General features: G+C 37.8%; 1 protein-coding gene across 1 annotated transcript; it reads right to left on the reverse strand.

Annotated features, from left to right (window-relative positions):
- Nucleotides 1–273: 273 nt before the first annotated feature.
- On the reverse strand, nt 274–21,274 carry LOC610854 (complement factor H-like). The gene is given in 7 exon segments (XM_038541797.1): nt 274–536; nt 985–1,167; nt 6,408–6,617; nt 7,090–7,236; nt 7,239–7,271; nt 10,719–10,880; nt 21,217–21,274. Coding segments are annotated over 7 exon segments (990 nt in total). The 3' UTR covers nt 274–339.
- Between the last annotated feature and the right edge of the window lie 705 nt (nt 21,275–21,979).

Consider the following 21,979-nt stretch of genomic DNA (forward strand, 5'->3'; position numbering starts at 1 on the left):
TTTTATTTATTCATGAGGGACATACTGAGAGAGACAGAGACATAGGCAGAGGGAAAGGAGGCTTACTGCGGGGAGCCTGATGCAGGACTGGATCCCAGGACCCCAAAATCATGACCTGAGCCAAAGGCATATGCTCAACCAACTGAGCCACTCAGGTGCCCCTAATGTGACACTTTTAAGAAGTGATTCATTTGTCTCTTATATTATAATTATACCTTCCATATAATATTAATACATATTCTAACATGGATAAAAAATAAACTGAGAATTGGATTAATAGTGAAAACTTCTGAATAAATGTACATATTTTAATTTTAGGACTACATTTTAACCACTGTTTTATCCACAAACAGGATACACCAGGTTCCCTTCCTGACAGCTTGCTCGGAATGTATACGCTGGTGTCTTTCTACTATATCCATACATACACAGAAATTCAACAATGTCCCCTATTTTTAAATAAAGTCGTTTTTCGTCAGTCCATCGTAACTGTATTTTATGTGTTCTCATGATTTCTTCTGATGTCACACAGGGGCCTGAAAGTACAAAAATAAACATAAAACATTAAGTAGTAAATAAATGTTTTCCCCAGAATTTTGGACTTTCAGGTGGGATCTTCCACACTGGTTGAGGGCTTCATTCTCAAAATCTTTTCTATGCCAACTGATGGAAAAATCCATCATGTAGATGTAAATCATTTTAAACAATTAAGAATGTAAAGATGATGTATGTGTTTAGTCTCTGATAATTAAATGTTATAATCAAAGATACATTATGTCAATTATCACATAAAGAGCTTTCATTAAAGACTATTTTGCTTCTTGAACAAGAATTTTTCAAATTTTATTTCCTCACATATTAATATTTGGTAGTCAAGCATTCAATAGAATGTATGTTAACCCATGAAAATTCTATTATAAATAGCAAAACCTCATATTCATTACACTGATTTTCCCAGGATCCATAAGAACATTAAATATTTACCCAAGCATTTTGGTGCTTCTGACCACTGTCCATTACTACATATTATATTCCTGTTTCCCCGAAGTGTATACAAGGCCTGGCATTGATACTCGACTGATGATCCTGGAGCATATACTGGTAATGGCAATGAAATGATTTCTCCATTGGCAATAGGTGGAGGGGGCCCACATTTTCTTTTAGACTCTAAAAGACATGATTAGATTTATTGAAAAGTCAAAGAAAAACAGGTTAAAATGAAACAATAAAAACATAGTACAATACTTAATATCAACACTTGTAATTTCTGCTGACATAAATGACTCACTAATGAAATTTTAATCACTTAAACAGAATCACACTTTTAAGCCCTTTTTATCCTACATGAAAGCACACAGAAAGCATTAACAAATATATCTGCTTCGCAGCACTGTGATATTAAAAATGTTTTTCTTAGTAAATAAATGCTGGATAGATGGATAGTTATTTCAAACAAAGAAACTTTCTTTGTTATATACAACATACTGCAGTGTCTATTGGATCCCTAGTCGTTGTTTATTGATTTTCATTTTTATTATAAAATAAACATCAACTTCTTTAATAAAAGTCAAAAAATTACACATCTGTATAATGTGAAAGGGAACTGCTGGCTTCCTGTTCTGGACAAGATGAGGTACAAACATTTCTGCTTATTCCTTCTGCTAGGTATAACTAAAAATCCTAAACATATTGTAAAATCCAACATAAGAGACTATGAAAGATATAGATAAGTCAATCTTTCAAGGACCTCAGAATTCAAGGAATCACACTGCAGTGAGTTATCTGGGTTTTCATTTTGCCTTCTATGGATCCTGGACTAAGCACTGAAGAAGACTGCAATCCAAAAATAATACCAAGTTCAGGCAAAAAAAAATATATATATATCCCAAGAATTCCCTTTGTCTCTATTTCTTTTTAAGATTTTATTTATTTGAGAGAAAGAGAGCACAAGCAGGGTGAGAAGCAGGGTAGAAGCAGACTCCCTGCTGAGCAGAGAGCCTGACATGGGGCTCAATCCCAGGACTCAAAGATCATGATCTGAGCCAAAGGCAGCCACTTAACAGACTGAGTCACCTAGGTGCCCCTCCTTTTTATCTCTTTAGACAAAGACTTGGGAAAGGAGTAACCTAGCAAAACAAACATTTTTTACAATATTTCAGTTACTTCAGAAAAACATCATAGGAGAAACCTAAAACCACTTCTCTCCCCACCTTGATCCACAGGGGCCAGATGATGAACATGGACTTGTACCCTGCATGGCAGTAATGGGGGCCTGATAAATAAAAGACTTCAGTAAAATCCAAAGTCTTAAAACACAATACCCAAAATGTCCAGAATATAACTGAAAATCATTCATCATACCAAGGACCAGAAATACCTAAAAAGGGAAAGAAAATCAACAGAAGACCACACTGAGATGACATAGATCTTGGAATTATTTGACAATGGTTTTTTAAAATCCTGTAGGAAATACAGAATTGATAAATATAACAATAAAAAAAATTTTAGGGGGACACCTGGGTAGCTCAGCCATTGATCATCTGCCTTTGGCTCAGGTGTGATCCTGGGATCCAGGATTGAGTCCCACATCAGGATCCCTACAGGGAGCCTGCTTTTCCCTCTGCCTGTGTCTCTGCCCCTCTCTCTCTCTCACTCTGTGTGTGTGTGTGTGTGTGTGTGTGTGTGTGTGTTTCTCATGAATAAATAAATAAAATCCTTAAAAAAATGTTTAGGGATGCCTGGGTGGCTCAGTAGTTGAGAGTCTGCCTTTGATCAGGTCATGATCCTGAAATCCTGGGATCGAGTCCTACACTGGGTTCCCTGCAGGGAACCTGCTTATCCCTCTGACTATGTCTCTGCCTCTCTGTCTGTGTCTCTCATGAATAAATAAATAAAATTTTCTTTTTAAAAAAAAGATTTAAGCTTCTATGAAAATAAGAGTTTTATGGATTTTCCCCATGAGTTTAGTAAAATCAATATTACAAATCATATCAATTTATAAACCACAAGCAAATCATAATAAAAATAGTATTTGACATCAAATTTTGGCTTATAGTCATATATTTATGAAGGTAATTTTAGGCTCTTAAAAAAATAAACAGAGTAGATACTTCCTTAGAGAATAAATCAAGAATTAACACACTTATACTGTATAGTTGAAGGATGAAGATGATTTGTTGAGGATCCAAACAGGAGATATGGAAAAATAACAGAAAAACAAATACGTAATTTATAAAAATACTCTCCAATGATTTTTTTTTTTTGGCAAATGCTTAAGGACACTGTAATGAGTATTATGTAATTCATCACTGAGATTCAGGTAGATGTAAAGTGCAATTAGCTATAGCTGTGGCCCCTAGAGTGTACATCAAATCCCTTGGGAATTATTAAGTCATTTTTAGATTGCATGACCCAGGTTTTTTGCTCAATAGGTCTGAATGAACCTGAGAATTTGCATTTGCATTTCTATCAATTTCTCAAAAGATGCTGGTGCTGCCATTCCAGAGATCACTTTGAGAATCACTGGGTAATAAGATTAACCAGTGAGTATACAATCTCATTCCTTTATGCTAAGGCATAAAACGTCTTTGTTCTGGCCTAAAAAAAATCATCTATGTCCATTTTTTAATGATGCTAGAGGTAATTCTACATTTTATTCTTAAATACTTTAATAAATAGATTTCATTAAAGTACCTCTGCATATTGGCCTTCCTATCCAGTGGTTCTTAATATACTGTACAATATTGGATCCAATCCAATTGGTAATATTGTGAAAAAAATTTTAAGATTTTATTTATTTATTTGAGAGAGACAGGGAGAGAGCACAAGCAGGGGGAGGGACAGAGAGAGAAGCAGACTCCTCACTGGGCAGAGAGTTCAATGTGGGCCTGGATTCCAGGACCTTGGGATCATCACTTGAGCTGAAGGCAGATGCTTAACCAACTGAGCCACCCAGACAGCCTATTTTGGACATTTATAAATCACTTTTTCTCCTGATCTGTATGATTCCTTCTTTGAGCCTATGAGTATAGCGTCCTACTCATAGGTAAACTAGAACAATAAATTTCTGAAAGAAAAATAATAGGTATTTGTTCAGTAAATCTTTAAAAATACAGACTGGGGATCCCTGGGTGGCACAGCGGTTTGGCGCCTGCCTTTGGCCCAGGGCGCGATCCTGGAGACCCGGGATCGAATCCCACGTCGGGCTCCCGGTGCATGGAGCCTGCTCCTCCCTCTGCCTGTGTCTCTGCCTCTCTCTCTCTCTCTCTCTGTGTGACTATCATAAATAAATAAAAATTTTTAAAAAAAGATATAAAAAAATAAAAATAAAAATAAAAATAAAAATACAGACTGGCCAATAACTATAATCTAAAATAACAGGTACATATCAAACCAATGAATACTGTACAAAGTTTTTCTTATAACTTGAAAAAAATATGTTAGAAGTCTTGACTTAATTAAATTAAATGGTTCTTCTTGTTTTGTTTCCTCTTTAAGTTTTTAATTTAAATTCTAGTTAACATAAAGTGTAATATTGGTTTCAGGAGTAGAGTTTAGTGAATGGTTCTATGTCTGCCTAAAGTATAACAGAGTGATGGTGATATAAAAAGCCTAAAGAAATACGGACACATGTAATACTTGAGATCATACTTCTTACATTTGAATTCTTTTTTGTCCATATGAGCCATCTGCCTAATGCATGTATTTCTCATTTTGCTTCAAATCTGCTTCCTTTAATTATGTCAAATATCTTAGAAAATCATATATAAATAAGGAAGTAAGTAACAGTAAATTGAGCCATGATGTGATTGAGGAGCCTTGATACAGGAACATAGAAGACTGAGAATGTGTATCAGAAGTTATCCTAAGTGCACATAAGATGACATGAAAGTGAAATAATTTGGTTCATGTTGCTAACCTTTTATTATTAGGGCTAATTCTCTACCAGAATCTAAAACTTTCCAGAGATACCAGTTAAAGTCTAGTATTACTGCCTAGCTTCATACTTGTACCATTTAGGCTCTGAACTAAGGATATTCATCAGCCTAGGGTAAAACTAAAGGCACTATATTTATGCATTCTGGTGGATGGGACCATTTTTCTCCTAAGTATTTTACAAATGCAGGTCCATTAATCCCAAAACCCTCAGCACAGTTGTGACTTCTTACTCCATACTGGTAACTACCTAATATGTGAGGTAGACTATCATGCATAATCAAATATGGTAGCTAACAAGGATGTCCTTTAAAAAAAATGAAAAAAATTACTCCATGTTTAACAAACTCTGAAATTTAATTTTATGTATTGGTTGTTATATTTTGTAGTTTTATTTAAAAAGAAATTATTGGGGTGCCTGGGTGGCTCAGTTGGTTAAGCCTCTGCTTTTGACTCAGGTCACAATTCCAGGGTCCTAGGATCAAGCCCCATATCAGGCTCCCTGCTCAGCGGGGAGCCTCCTCCCTCTCCCTCTGCTGCTCCCCCTGTTTGTGTTCTCGTGCTCTCTCTCTCTCTCTGTCAAATAAACAAAATCTTTTAAAAGATAAAATAAAGGGGATCCCTGGGTGGCTCAGCGGTTTAGCGCCTGCCTTTGGCCCAGGGCGCCGTCCTGGAGTCCCGGGATCAAATCCCCCGACAGGCTCCCGGCATGGAGCCTGCTTCTCCCTCCACCTGTGTCTCTGCCTCTCTCTCTCTCTCTCATGAATAAATAAATAAAATCTTTAAAAAAAGATAAAATAAAAAGAGATGATTACATAGAAGCTATGATCATATCACAGAAAAGACATACAAATGCTTCCTAAAACCAGTACTCTGGTTGTGTCCAGCTGCCACCTGAGCAAGAACTTGAAACTAGAAATGTCAATATATTCATGAAAGAGACTTTCAATGCTTCCCAAACCCATGATGAGTAATAAAAGGAAAATCATTGAGAATTAATTATCTTAAGAAAAATACCATACATTGTAAGAAATCAGAGGAGATATTGTAGGAAAAACAAGAATTTTTTTTAAAAACTTCCTGGCAAACCAAGCAATACAACTCACAAGAAGAGAATGTGAAAGGTAAACTTCTATGAATAGGTAGACTTAGTATACCTAATCATGTAGATTTAGTGTCACTACATTTCTAGTTTTAATTTTTTAAATACCATAATTAAAAGTGATTCTATAATGAACAATAAAATTAACAAAAATAGGACTGATTTGATAATGCAAAAAAGTGGGTGTGGTAAAATACATAAAAATGATTTTAAATATTTAGATATAAAAAATAAATAAATAAATAAATATTTAGATATAAGTGATTTTATATATTTAGAAACTTAAAGGATTCAGTCTCATGACTTTTATGACAATTGATTACATTTAATTGTATTGAAATTAGGATTTTACTTTGCATACTGTCCTCACCTACACACTGAGGTGGAGAACTCCATTTTCCCATGTAGCATGTTATCCCATCTTCTCCAGATATCCTAAAACCATCTTTGCAAATATAACTTAATTTAGTGCCATGTACATAAAGGCTGGAATTAAAGGTTTCTTCCCTTTCTTCTGAAGACTTAGATGCTCTCATGATTCCATGTTCTATATGAGGTGGTTGAGAACATGGAATCTTTTCTATATGAAGAATAGAGATCAAAGAGTCAAGCACAAATACAATGCTTACATGGAAAAGTACAATCAAATATCACTTGAGATTTTAAAATAAGGACAATTTAAACAAATGAAATCATTTAAAACTGAAATATTTGAAACTTGCAAGGATATACATCTCCATAATATGGATGCTACTAACGTAATGTCTTGTTCAATATACCCCTCATTCTTGTCTTGCTCATCATTAGGAGCAAAATAGGCATAAAAGGAAATTTTATCTCATGTCTACATAGGAACTCAAAGTTCTTGTCTGTGTTCATTTCACAGAAGCAGTGAAAGAATGCTGATTGATATTTGTACCTAGATTGTAATTCACTGTTTCAAGATAAAGTGGAATATAGAGAAAGGCTTCCTCTTGTTCAATTACAGAAAGCACATGGGAGTGTTAACTTCATTTGAAAGGACATCATAAAGCAAACACTGCATTACTGACCAACACAGCGTGGTATTGACTGCCATCTTCCACCTTTACACACAACTTCTTCTGAATCCTGAATTACATAATCTTCTTGACAGAGAATGGATATTTTTCCTCCATCCTGGTAATTCACTGTGGTTGTCATATCTTGAGCATTGGGATCTGAGGTGGTGGTGGACATGACTGTGTTTGTAGCTCTAAAAATATTCAAATTAGATTTCTTGATTAAAAACCATAAGTTAAAAATATCAAAGGGATAATTAAACAGAAAACTCAAAGTGATGTAATCATAAATGATCAAATAATAAGGGCATGTTCTGGATTTAAATATGTGATACTCGGGCAGCCCAAGTGGCTCAGTGGTTTATCGCCACCTTCAACCCAGGGCCTGATCCTGGAGACCTGGGATCAGGTCCCACATCGGGCTCCCTGCATGGAGCCTGCTTCTCCCTCTACCTCTCTCTCCCCCCCTGATAAATAAATAAATAAATAAATAAATAAATAAATAAATAAATAAATAAATAAATAAATAAATAGAAATATTTAAACAAATATGTCATATTCTTCAGCTTGTACAGTATATCATGTTTGGCTTATTCTCATGGGTTTCTTTGTACTTTCCTCTTTTTACTCTTTCTGTGATCAATCTTGAATAGTTTATATAAAATCTCTTTTAATTCTTTCTAACCATTGGGATGTTCTAGCTGAAATACTCAGTATCAGGCATTAAATAAAGATTGATATCAAGATCTTTTTTACAGATATCCAGAATCAAATGGGTTGGGACTGTATTAAAGCCTGAGTGGCTCAGGGGTTAAGTGTCTGCCTTAGCTCAGGGCATGATCTTAGGACCCCGGATCAAGTCCCACATTGGGCTCCTTGCAGGGAGCCTGCTTCTCCCTCTGCCTATGTCTCTGTCTCTCTCTGTGTGTGTCTCTCATGAATAAATAAATGAAATCTTAAAAAAAAAAATCTCAACTATCATAAGATAGTCTACCAAAGGAGGATCATTAGGCTACAGGAAGAGTTACATTTAGTTAATGATCAATTGATTTGATACAAATTCTTGACCCAGATAAGAATGAAATATGTTCACTAGTGACTTAATGAATTGCTTAAAATCCAAAGCTCCCCTGGAGGTACCATTTACTAGCTTGCCCATGCTGTGTAAAGATATTTAGACTAATGAACAGTTTAATGGATTAGACAGGCTGCCCTTAGTTACACAACCAGTGGGATATGAGACACCTGTCTGAACTACCATAAAACTGACACCCCAGATATATCTGGGCAGTCAATAATTAGAAGGCAAAGTGGGTCGTGTTCAACTGAGAGAAGACTCTTGATGACTAGACCTGGAAACTTTTGGATCTCTCTACGATTTCTTGATTTTGCTTTCTCCTGTAACACCATATCTTTATTTCATTAAAAGCTTTCTGTGAGAGGGAACTGGGTGGCTCAGAGGTTAAGCATCTGTCTTTGGCTCAGGGTATGATCTCGGTCTGGGGATTGAGTCCCGCATCGGGCTCCCTATGAGGAGCCTGCTTCTCCCTCTATCTCTCTGTCTCTCTCTCTTGTTTCTCATGAATAAATAAATAAAATCTTTTTTTAAAAAAAGTTTTCTGTGAGCGGTACCTGGGTGGCTCAGTTGTTGAGTGTTTGCCTTTGGCTCAGGTCATGATCCTGGGGTCCTGGGATCAAATCCCACATCAGGCTCCCTACAGGGAGCCTGCTTCTGCCTCTGCCTATGTCTCTGTCTCTCTGTGTGTCTCTCATAAATAAACAAAATCATAAAAATATTTTTTAAAAAGTTTTCTGTGAGTATACACTTGGGAATCTTTTAAATCCTTTCAGTAGTCTATATTTTATATTCAATTCAGGGAAATATTTGAGTAAACTTCATTCATGCTACTATATTGCATCAAAAATATGTTTCCTTGGGGTACCTGAGTGACTCAGTCAGTTAAGCATCTGTCTTCAGCTTAAGTCATGACCCCAGGGTCCTGGGATCGAGCCCCAGGTCAGGCTCCCTGCTCATCAGGGAGTCTGCTTCTCTCCTTCTACCCCTTCCCCTTTTTAGTCCCCCCCCCCCCCCCCCCGGCCATGCTTTCGCTCTCTCTCAAATAAATAAATAAAATGTTTTTTAAATATTTTTTGTTATATTTAAGTATCTTGGCAGATTTTTTTCAATGTATTCTCTTCTGTGTCTGATATTTAACCATTTTTTTGTCCTAATAATATAAACTTGTACTTCCACTTGATAAGTCTTGCCAGAGGTTAATGTATTTACCAAATTTCTCTAAAAGTTTTATTATTCTGTAAACCAGATGTTTATGCTTTTTTAGCTTGTTATAACAATTTATGCTTTAATTGTTCATTCCTTCCAAGTTCTTTGGGTGCATGTTCTTTTCTCAATTCTAGATGGTAATTCCTATTGCTTTTATTATGCTCCTTGTTTAATAATGCATGGTTTAAAGCTATAGATAACTTTGCTTTTGCTGTATCCCATAGATTTCAATGTATACTATCAGTCATTTTATGGAAAGTATTTTCTGTTATTTCTAATATTAACTACCCATTTCATTTCTCTGAAATTTTTATGGAAGTGAAAAGATCAGAATAAGTAAACAATTTTGAATAGCAAGAACATAATTGAAGAATACAAATCAGACTTCAAGACTTATTGTAAAGCTATGGTTACCAAGGTAATGTGGCAGGAATAGAGATAGATAAATGGATACATGGGCTGATAGTCTAGAAATAGATCAATACTTACATAGGTGACAGATTTTGATGTCAAAGTCTTTTCCACACATATTGCTAGAACTTGTATCTATAGATACATTTTTAAATCAAACCCTCTTTTACATCAAACTCAAAAATATAAGATGGATGATATACCTAAATATAAATGCTACATCTATAAAGCTTCTAGAGTTAATATAGAGCATGTATGTATGCTTCATTGCATGCAAATATTTATTTCTTTTTTTAAAAAAAAACTAAAAATATGTTGAATTGTTGATAGTAGATTGGGTTTTTGTACTGGTATGACACTACTTTCCATGTATTCTAGGCTTGAGAAAATTGGTTAAAATATTGAGGATAGTGATATAAGGTATCCTACAGAGAAAGAAGAGAGATACGAAATGTGAAAAGTGGAAAACTGGAATAATGCCTGTACTATTCAATTGGAATTGGTAGCGTTTAATAGGATGCAGAGCTTTCAATATAGACACATAAATATATAGATGATTAGAGAGATACATGCATACAAACACGTGTAGATACATAAGTGGATATATAGATAGATACATAGATACACACTAATCAAAGGCATAAGTATAGGCATAGGCACATTTGTGTATAATAAAAGGACTTAAAAGCAATGATGTTCCAATAGTAATGAGTACACCTACTGCTCAGATGTTAACTTAAAGCCAAGTTTCTAGGTGGTTTGTTACATAGCTAATATACATGATACAATCAATATTTGGAAACAGCGTTTTGGTTATTTTTAAATTGCCTTCCAGATTGAAAATTATTTGTAATAACAAATAGCTGATTTTTTAAGACACAAAGATCATTCTTTTATAAGGTAGAAAGAAATCAAATAAATTCTTGAACACATTATAAAAAATTACCTGTGCAGGCTACTTCAGGATCCCATCTTCCATTGATGCAGATTGAGTGTTTGTACTCTGATCTTCCACTACATTTGTAACTTATGTTGGTGTTATGATCAAATTCAACCACCTCATAGCCAGATAACTGTGATAATTTACACTTCCCACTGTCATTTGTTGCTGTAAAATTAAAACATTCCCTTGAAAAAACTAACTTTAAAAATCAAAACAGCTACTACATTAAAAATAGCTATAGAGAGGGAGGGGCAAGGTGGCGGAAGAGTAGGGTCCCCAAGTCACCTGTCTCCACCAAATTACCTAGAAGACCTTCAAATTATCCTGAAAATCTATGAATTCGGCCTGAGAATTAAAGAGAGAACACCTGGAATGCAACAGTGAGAAGAGTTCGCGCTTCTATCAAGGTAGGAAGACCGGGAAAAAGAAATAAAGAAACAAAGGCCTCCACGGGGGAGGGGCCCTGCGAGGAGCCGGGCTGAGGCCGGGGCGAGTGTCCCCAGGACAGGAGAGCCCCGTCCCGGAGACGCAGGAGCTGCACCGACCTTCCCGGGCGGAAAGGGGCTCGCAGGGAGGTGGAGCAGGACCCAGGAGGGGAGGGGATGCCCTCGGGCTCCCCGGGACAGTAACAGGCACCTGCGCCCCGGGAGAGTGCGCCGAGCTCCCTAAGGGCTGCAGCGCGCACGGCGGGACCCGGAGCAGCTCGGGGGGCTCGGGGGCGGCTCCGCGGAGGGGGTTGCGCGGCTGGAAGCGCGAATCCAACAGCGCAGACCGGGAGCACAGGGCGCCGGGACACAGCCCAGGATCCGGCCTCCTCCGGGACAGGCAGAGGCCGGGAGGGCCCAGGACAGCGAGGACGCTCCTGCCCCAGCTGAGCAGATCAGCGGCCCCGCCCCGGAGCCTCCAGGCCCTGCAGACAGAGAGCTCCGGAGTTCCTGCGGGGGCGGAATCCAGGGCTCCAGAGCTGGCCCCGCCACTGCGGTTGTTCCTCCTGGGGCCTCGCGGGGTAAACAACCCCCACTGAGCACTGCACCAGCTCCCCCAAGTGCTAACACCTGAAAATCAGCACAACAGGCCCCTCCCCCAGAAGACCAGCTAGACGGACAAGTTCCAGGGGAAGCCAAGGGACTTAAATTACACAGAATCAGAAGATACTCCCCCGTGGTTCTTTTTTTTTTCTTTTCTTTTTTTTTTTTTTTTTTTGTTTTGCTTTTTGATTTGTTTCCTTCCCCCACGCCCCTTTTTTCTCCTTTCTTTCTTTTTCTTTCTCTTTTTCTTCTTTTTTTTTCGTTTTTTTCTTCCTTTTTTTCTCTTTCTCTTTTCTTTCCTTCTTTCTCTCCTCTTTTTCTCCTTTTCCCAGTACAACTTGCTTTTGGCCACTCTGCACTGAGCAAAATGACTAGAAGGAAAACCTCACCTCAAAAGAAAGAATCAGAAACAGTCCTCTCTCCCACAGAGTTACAAAATCTGGATTACAATTCAATGTCAGAAAGCCAATTCAGAAGCACTATTATACAGCTACTGGTGGCTCTAGAAAAAAGCATAAAGGACTCAAGAGACTTCATGACTGCAGAATTTAGATCCAATCAGGCAGAAATTAAAAGTCAATTGAATGAGATGCAATCCAAACTAGAAGTCCTAACCACGAGGGTTAACGAGCTGGAAGAACGAGTGAGTGACATAGAAGACAAGTTGATAGCAAGAGGGAAACTGAGGAAAAAAGAGACAAACAATTAAAAGACCATGAAGATAGAATAAGGGAAATAAACGACAGCCTGAGGAAGAAAAACCTACGTTTAATTGGGGTTCCCGAGGGCGCCGAAAGGGACAGAGGGCCAGAATATGTATTTGAACAAATTCTAGCTGAAAACTTTCCTAATCTGGGAAGGGAAACAGGCATTCAGATCCAGGAAATAGAGAGATCCCCCCCTAAAATCAATAAAAACCGTTCAACACCTCAACATTTAATAGTGAAGCTTGCAAATTCCAAAGATAAAGAGAAGATCCTTAAAGCAGCAAGAGACAAGAAATCCCTGACTTTTATGGGGAGGAGTATTAGGGTAACAGCAGACCTCTCCACAGAGACCTGGCAGGCCAGAAAGGGCTGGCAGGATATATTCAGGGTCCTAAATGAGAAGAACATGCAACCAAGAATACTTTATCCAGCAAGGCTCTCATTCAAAATGGAAGGAGAGATAAAGAGCTTCCAAGACAGGCAGCAACTAAAAGAATATGTGACCTCCAAACCAGCTCTGCAAGAAATTTTAAGGGGGACTTTTAAAATTCCCCTTTAAGAAGAAGTTCAGTGGAACATTCCACAAAAACAAGGACTGAATAGTTATCATGATGACACTAAATTCATATCTCTCAATAGTAACTTTGAATGTGAACGGGCTTAATGACCCCATCAAAAGGCGCAGGGTTTCAGACTGGATAAAAAAGCAGGACCCATCTATTTGCTGTCTACAAGAGATTCATTTTAGACAGAAGGACACCTACAGCCTGAAAATAAAAGGTTGGAGAACCATTTACCATTCGAATGGTCCTCAAAAGAAAGCAGGGGTAGCCATCCTTATATCAGATAAACTAAAATTTACCCCAAAGACTGTAGTGAGAGATGAAGAGGGACACTATATCATACTTAAAGGATCTATTCAACAAGAGGACTTAACAATCCTCAATATATATGCCCCGAATGTGGGAGCTGCCAAATATATAAATCAATTATTAACCAAAGTGAAGAAATACTTAGATAATAATACACTTATACTTGGTGACTTCAATCTAGCTCTTTCTATACTCGATAGGTCTTCTAAGCACAACATCTCCAAAGAAACAAGAGCTTTAAATGATACACTGGACCAGATGGATTTCACAGATATCTACAGAACTTTACATCCAAACTCAACTGAATACACATTCTTCTCAAGTGCACATGGAACTTTCTCCAGAATAGACCACATATTGGGTCACAAATCGGGTCTGAACGGATACCAAAAGATTGGGATCGTCCCCTGCATATTCTCAGACCATAATGCCTTGAAATTTGAACTAAATCACAACAAGAAGTTTGGAAGGACCTCAAACACGTGGAGGTTAAGGACCATCCTGCTAAAAGATGAAAGGGTCAACCAGGAAATTAAGGAAGAATTAAAAACATTCATGGAAACTAATGAGAATGAAGATACAACCATCCAAAATCTTTGGGATGCAGCAAAAGCAGTCCTAAGGGGGAAATACATCGCAATACAAGCATCCATTCAAAAACTGGAAAGAACTCAAATACAAAAGCTAACCTTACACATAAAGGAGCTAGAGAAAAAACAGCAAATAGATCCTACACCCAAGAGAAGAAGGGAGTTAATAAAGATTCGAGCAGAACTCAACGAAATCGAGACCAGAAGAACTGTGGAACAGATCAACAGAACCAGGAGTTGGTTCTTTGAAAGAATTAATAAGATAGATAAACCATTAGCCAGCCTTATTAAAAAGAAGAGAGAGAAGACTCAAATTAATAAAATCATGAATGAGAAAGGAGAGATCACTACCAACACCAAGGAAATACAAACGATTTTAAAAACATATTATGAACAGCTATATACCAATAAATTAGGCAATCTAGGAGAAATGGACGCATTCCTGGAAAGCCACAAACTACCAAAACTGGAACAGGAAGAAATAGAAAACCTTAACAGGCCAATAACCAGGGAGGAAATTGAAGCAGTCATCAAAAACCTCCCAAGACACAAGAGTCCAGGGCCAGATGGCTTCCCAGGGGAATTCTATCAAACGTTTAAAGAAGAAACCATACCTATTCTCCTAAAGCTGTTTGGAAAGATAGAAAGAGATGGAGTACTTCCAAATTCGTTCTACGAGGCCAGCATCACCTTAATTCCAAAACCAGACAAAGACCCCACCAAAAGGAGAATTACAGACCAATATCCCTGATGAACATGGATGCAAAAATTCTCAACAAGATACTGGCCAATAGGATCCAACAATACATTAAGAAAATTATTCACCATGACCAAGTAGGATTTATCCCTGGGACACAAGGCTGGTTCAACACCCGTAAAACAATCAATGTGATTCATCATATCAGCAAGAGAAAAACCAAGAACCGTATGATCCTCTCATTAGATGCAGAGAAAGCATTTGACAAAATACAGCATCCATTCCTGATCAAAACTCTTCAGAGTGTAGGGATAGACGGAACATTCCTCGACATCTTAAAAGCCATCTATGAAAAGCCCACAGCAAATATCATTCTCAATGGGGAAGCACTGGGAGCCTTTCCCCTAAGATCAGGAACAAGACAGGGATGTCCACTCTCACCACTGCTATTCAACATAGTACTGGAAGTCCTAGCCTCAGCAATCAGACAACAAAAAGACATTAAAGGCATTCAAATTGGCAAAGAAGAAGTCAAACTCTCCCTCTTCGCCGATGACATGATACTCTACATAGAAAACCCAAAAGTCTCCACCCCAAGATTGCTAGAACTCATACAGCAATTCGGTAGCGTGGCAGGATACAAAATCAATGCCCAGAAATCAGTGGCATTTCTATACACTAACAATGAGACTGAAGAAAGAGAAATTAAGGAGTCAATCCCATTTACAATTGCACCCAAAAGCATAAGAAGCATAGGAATAAACCTAACCAAAGATGTAAAGGATCTATACCCTCAAAACTATAGAACACTTCTGAAAGAAATTGAGGAAGACACAAAGAGATGGAAAAATATTCCATGGTCATGGATTGGCAGAATTAATATTGTGAAAATGTCAATGTTACCCAGGGCAATATACACGTTTAATGCAATCCCTATCAAAATACCATGGACTTTCTTCAGAGAGTTAGAACAAATTATTTTAAGACTTGTGTGGAATCAGAAAAGACCCCGAATAGCCAGGGGAATTTTAAAAAAGAAAAACCATATCTGGGGGCATCACAATGCCAGATTTCAGGTTGTACTACAAAGCTGTGGTCATCAAGACAGTGTGGTACTGGCACAAAAACAGATGCATAGATCAGTGGAACAGAATAGAGAATCCAGAAGTGGACCCTGAACTTTATGGTCAACTAATATTCGATAAAGGAGGAAAGACTATCCACTGGAAGAAAGACAGTCTCTTCAATAAATGGTGCTGGGAAAATTGGACATCCACATGCAGAAGAATGAAACTAGACCACTCTCTTTCACCATACACAAAGATAAACTCAAAATGGATGAAAGATCTAAATGTGAGACAAGATTCCATCAAAATCCTAGAGAAGAACACAGGCAACACCCTTTTTGAACTCGGCCATAGTAACTTCTTGCAAGATACATCCACGAAGGCAAAAGAAACAAAAGCAAAAATGAACTATTGGGACTTCATCAAGATAAGAAGCTTTTGCACAGCAAAGGATACAGTCAACAAAACTCAAAGACAACCTACAGAATGGGAGAAGATATTTGCAAATGACATATCAGATAAAGGGTTAGTTTCCAAGATCTATAAAGAACTTATTAAACTCAACACCCAAGAGACAAACAATCCAATCATGAAATGGGCAAAAGACATGAACAGAAATCTCACAGAGAAAGACATAGACATGGCCAACATGCACATGAGAAAATGCTCCGCATCACTTGCCATCAGGGAAATACAAATCAAAACCACAATGAGATACCACCTCACACCAGTGAGAATGGGAAAAATTAACAAGGCAGGAAACAACAAATGTTGGAGAGGATGCGGAGAAAAGGGAACCCTCTTACACTGTTGGTGGGAATGTGAACTGGTGCAGCCACTCTGGAAAACTGTGTGGAGGTTCCTCAAACAGTTAAAAATATACCAGCCCTACGACCCAGCAATTGCACTGCTGGGGATTTACCCCAAAGATACCGATGCAATGAAACGCCGGGACACCTGCACCCCGATGTTTATAGCAGCAATGTCCACAATAGCCAAACTGTGGAAGGAGCCTCGGTGTCCAACGAAAGATGAATGGATAAAGAAGATGTGGTTTATGTATACAATGGAATATTACTCAGCTATTAGAAATGACAAATACCCACCATTTGCTTCGATGTGGATGGAACTGGAGGGTATTATGCTGAGTGAAGTAAGTCAGTCGGTGAAGGACAAACATTATATGTTCTCATTCATTTGGGGAATATAAATAATAGTGAAAGGGAATATAAGGGAAGGGAGAAGAAATGTGTGGGAAATATCAGAAAGGGAGACAGAACGTAAAGACTGCTAACTCTGGGAAACGAACTAGGGGTGGTGGAAGGGGAGAAGGGCGGGGGGTGGGAGTGAATGTGTGACGGGCACTGGGGGTTATTCTGTATGTTAGTAAATTGAACACCAATAAAAAATAAATTTAAAAAAATAAATAAAAAAAATAAAAATAAAAATAAAAATAGCTATAGAGAGCTGGAACAAATAATCCCAAAACTTACATGGAACCAGAAAAGTCCCCAAATAACTAAAGGAATGTTGGAAAAGAAAAGAAAGCTGGTGGCATCACAATTCCAGACTTCAAGCTCTGTTACAAGGCTGTAATCATCAAGACAGCATGGCACTAGCACAAAAACAGAAGACACATGCAGAAGAATGAAACTGGACCATTTCCTTACACCATACAAAAACTCAAAATGGATGCAAGACCTAATTGTGAGACAGGAATCCATCAAAATCCTAGAGGAGAACACAGGCAGCAACCTCTTTGACCTCAGCTGCAGCAACTTCTTGCTAGACACATCTCCAAAAGCAAGGGAAACAAATGCAAGAATGAACTACTGGGACTTGATCAAGATAAAAAGCTTTTGCAAAGCAAACAGTTGACAAAACCAAAGACAATGGACAGAATGGGAGAAGATATTTACAAATGTCTTGTCAGATAAAGGGCTAATATCCAAAATCTATAAAGAATTTATAAAACTCAACACCCAAAGAACAAATAATCCAATCAAGAAATGGGCAGACGATACAAACAGGCATTTCTTCAAAGAACACATACAAATGGCCAACAGACACATCAGAAAAAAACTCCACATCACTCAGTATCAGGGAAATACAAATCAAAACCACAATGAGATACCTCCCTCACACCAGTCAGAATGGCTAAAATTAACAAGTCAGGAAATGACAGATGTTGGTGAGGATGTGGAGAAAGGGGAACCCTTGTATACTGCTGGTGGGAATGCAAACTTGTGCAGTCACTCTGGAAAACACTATGGTTCCCCAAAAAGTTGAAAATAGAGCTACCCTATGACCCAGCAATTGCACTACTAGGGACTTACCCCAAAGATACAAATGTAATGATTCGAAGGGGCACCTGCACCCCAATGTTTATAGCAGCAATGTCCACAATAGTCAAACTATGGAAAGAGCCCAGATGCCCATCAACAGATGAATGGGTAAAGAACATGTGTTACACACACACACACACACATACACACACACACACACACACTGGAATACTACTCAGCCATCAAAAAAATGAAACCTTACCATTTGCAACAATGTGAATGGAACTAGAAGGTATAATGCTAAGCAAAGTAAGTCAATTAGAGAGAGACAATTATCATATGATCTAACTTACGTGGAATTTAAGAAACAAAACAGAGGACCATAGAGGAAAGGAGGAAAAATAAAACAAGATGAAATCAAAGAGAAAGACAACTGTAAGAGACTCTTAAACATAGGAAACAAACTGAAGTTTGCTGGAAGAGACAGGGCTGAGGGGATGGGGTAACTAGAGGATCCTAAGCAAGCTCCATGCCCAGCTTGTGGCCTGATGCTGGGCTCAATCTCACAACCCTGAGATCATGACCTGAGCTGAAATCAAGAGTCAGATGCTTAACCAACTGAGGCACCCAGGAGCCCTGAAGAGGCATATCTCCAAAGAAGACATACAGACAGCCAACAGATACATGAAAAGATGTTCAACATCCCTAATCATCAGGGAAATGCAAATCAAAACCACACAATGAGATAATACCTCACATCTGTGACTATTTTTTTAATTAATTAATTTATTTATTTATGATAGTCACAGAGAGAGAGAGAGAAAGAGAGAGAGGCAGAGACATAGGCAGAGGGAGAAGCAGGCTCCATGCACCTGGAGCCCGATGTGGGATTCGATCCCGGGTCTCCAGGATCGCGCCCTGGGCCAAAGGCAGGCGCCAAACCGCTGCGCCACCCAGGGATCCCACATCTGTGACTATTATCAAAAAAACAAGAAATAACAATGTTGATGAGGATGTGGAGAAAAGGAATCCCTTGTGCACTGCTGGTGGAAATACAAATTGGTACAGCCACTTTGGAAAACTGTATGGAGGTTCCTAAAAAATAAAAAAAAAAAGAACTACAGTATGGTCTAGCAATTCTAAGTATTTACCTGAAATAATGAAAACACTAACTTGATAAGATGTATGCACCCCCCTATTTACTGCAGCATTATTTACAATAGCCAAGATATAGAAGCAATCTAGATGTCCATCAACTCACAAATGGATAAAGAAGAGGTGATATATAAATACAATGGAATAGTATTTAGCCGTAAAAAAACGATAAAATCTTATAACAACATAGATAGACCTTAAGGCATTATGATAAGGAAAATAAGTCAGACAGATAAATACCATATCATTTACTTATATGTGAAATCTAAAAAAAAAAAAAAAAAAAAAAAAGCTAATGGATACAAAGAATAAATAGGTAAATACCAGAGATGGGGGTGCAGGTGGGTGAAATGGGTGAAGGGAGTCAAGATACAAACTTCCAGTTATAAAATAAATATGTCATGGGGATGTAATATACAGCATAATGACTATAGTTAACAGTACTTTGCTCTATAATTTTAAGTTACTAAGAAAGTAGATCTTGAGGGGCGCTTGGGTAGCTCAGTTGGTTAAGTGTCTGACTCTTGATTTCTGCTCAGGTCATGATCTCAGGATCATGAGCTCTAGCTCTGCCTTGGGCTCCATGCTGGGCATAGAGCCTGCTCAAGATTGTCTCTCGCCCTCTCCCTCAGTCCCTCCCCCATTCCTGCTTGCATGCATGCTTTCTCTCTTTCAAAAAAAAAAAAAAGTAGATCTTGAAAGTTAAAAAAAAGTAGATCTTGAAAGTTATCATCACAAGAAAATGAAATTCTGTAACTATGTATGGTAATGGATGCTAACTAGACTTACCATGATCATTTCACAGTGTATACAAATATCAAATCCTTACCTTGTACACCTAAAACTAACATAATACTGTTATGTCAACTATAAATATATATATAAATTAAAATACACCCAAAAAAGAAATTGATTGTTTAAAGGCATGAACTGTTTTCTGTATATACTCTAAGAATCTTTGAGAAGCTATTTTTTACCTGATCATCTTATAATCCAATAATATTATGATGCCATAATAATAAATTTTTGCTTGTTTCAATATGTTATGCATGGACCATAGAAGCTTTTCATATAGCTACCTATTTTAATAATTCAATAAAAATGGAGCTCTTTTAGAAGTGGATAGAATCTCTTTGTAGGTCTTTGCCAGTATCTGTTAATGGTTTAAAAAGCAGAGTCCAGTGAGGATGAACAGAGTGAAGTCAAAACAAACTAGAGGTCCAAGGCTTGGTCCTATTTTTAGAATTGTTCCAAAGTTCTGAAGAAGATAAAACAAGGTATTCTTCAAGGGAAGGTAATGGAAGGAAGATCTACAGTCAAGAGGACTGGTGGTGGTGGTTGTCATGTCCAATCCTTGAAAGGATTTCTTTATTAGAAGAAAATAAACACATGGAGAAGAATGAAAGAAAGAGTGGAGGTCAAAGTAAACATTGAGAGGGAAAAATTGAATTAAACCTAAGATAGTTGAAAAGGTTCTATTAAATTTAGTATAGGTAGAGGATTCACATTAAGAAGGCAAACTCACAGCAGGGGAAAGCAGCCACCAAAGCAGATGTTTTGGCATAAGTTATAATGAAAAGCTAAGAATTGTCATACCTAAGACTACCTTGGGTTTTTCCCTCCATATGAGAGAAATGAGGTGAGATCATTTGGAGGGATAGAAGAACACAAAACTGAGGATTGGTCCTGGCAATCCCTTTGACAGGAATGTGTTTAGCAAAAATGGGTTCCTAAGCAACAAAATGTATTGATCTATTTAACAAACTTCTATCAAATATCTCCTGTGTCAGCAAGTCTTCTGAGTATTGGGTAGAAATCCCTGCTCTCATGGAGAAACTGAGTCTAAGCTCTAGCTTCTCCTGGGATTAATAAATGTCTAGAAATCAGATGAACAAATAAGACTGGACATCCAGGGCTCTCTCTGAACATAGAACCCAGAAAAACTCTTGGAAAAAAACTCATTAAAGGGAAAAGTGAAAGAGAGTCCCCAAGGTTCTCCATGTTGGGCCTTGAAGGAAGGGATGATTTTAGAGAATCAGAATTTTTTTTTCCTGGGCCACCTTCAGCTGCCTCCCTCGACTACTACTGACTGCCACCCACCCACCCTCCAGCACATGGACTTCTTTTTTGCTGCATTTGAAACAGGCTGAGGAATCATCGTTAGAAGCTTTGAGAGAGGCAAGACTCATATGGGAGTGGAGCAAATGGGTATTTTCTCAACTTCATTTCTTTGTTTCCCGGAGCCTGAAAGAAGAAAGAGTGCCATATAAAAACAAAAATGGTATTTATGCAAAGATAGTTATATTTTCCTGGTAATTAGGACTCATGTGTTAATTTTATATATATATACAAAATTATATATATATAAATAAATATAAATAAATATAAATATAAATAAATATATATAAAAATAATAAAAAATTAAAAAAATAAATATAAATAAATATATATATATAAGTATATATATACACACACACACACACACACACACACACCTGCAAGTAAAATTTAGCTTCACACTTTTTTTTTAAGATTTTATTTATTTATTCATGACAGACACAGAGAGAGAGAGAGAGGCAGAGACACAGGCAGAGGGAAAAGCAGGCTCCATGCAGGAAGCCCGGTGTGGGACTTGATTCCCGGGTCTCCAGGATCACACCCCGGGGGCTGAAGGCGGCGCCAAACCGCTGGGCCATCCGGGCTGCCCTAGCTTCACACTTAATAAACGATGTTAACATCAGGGACAGAAAGATTCCTAAATTCAATTGCTAGTTTATATTTTTCCTCTGCAGATACATATTGAACTATAAACCACAAATGTTTGAATTCTTTATAAGACCTGACATCTCCACAATCTCTAAAT

The sequence above is a fragment of the Canis lupus genome, chromosome 7 (genome assembly GCF_011100685.1).
Source record: "Canis lupus familiaris isolate Mischka breed German Shepherd chromosome 7, alternate assembly UU_Cfam_GSD_1.0, whole genome shotgun sequence".
In the NCBI taxonomy this organism is placed as follows: domain Eukaryota; kingdom Metazoa; phylum Chordata; class Mammalia; order Carnivora; family Canidae; genus Canis; species Canis lupus.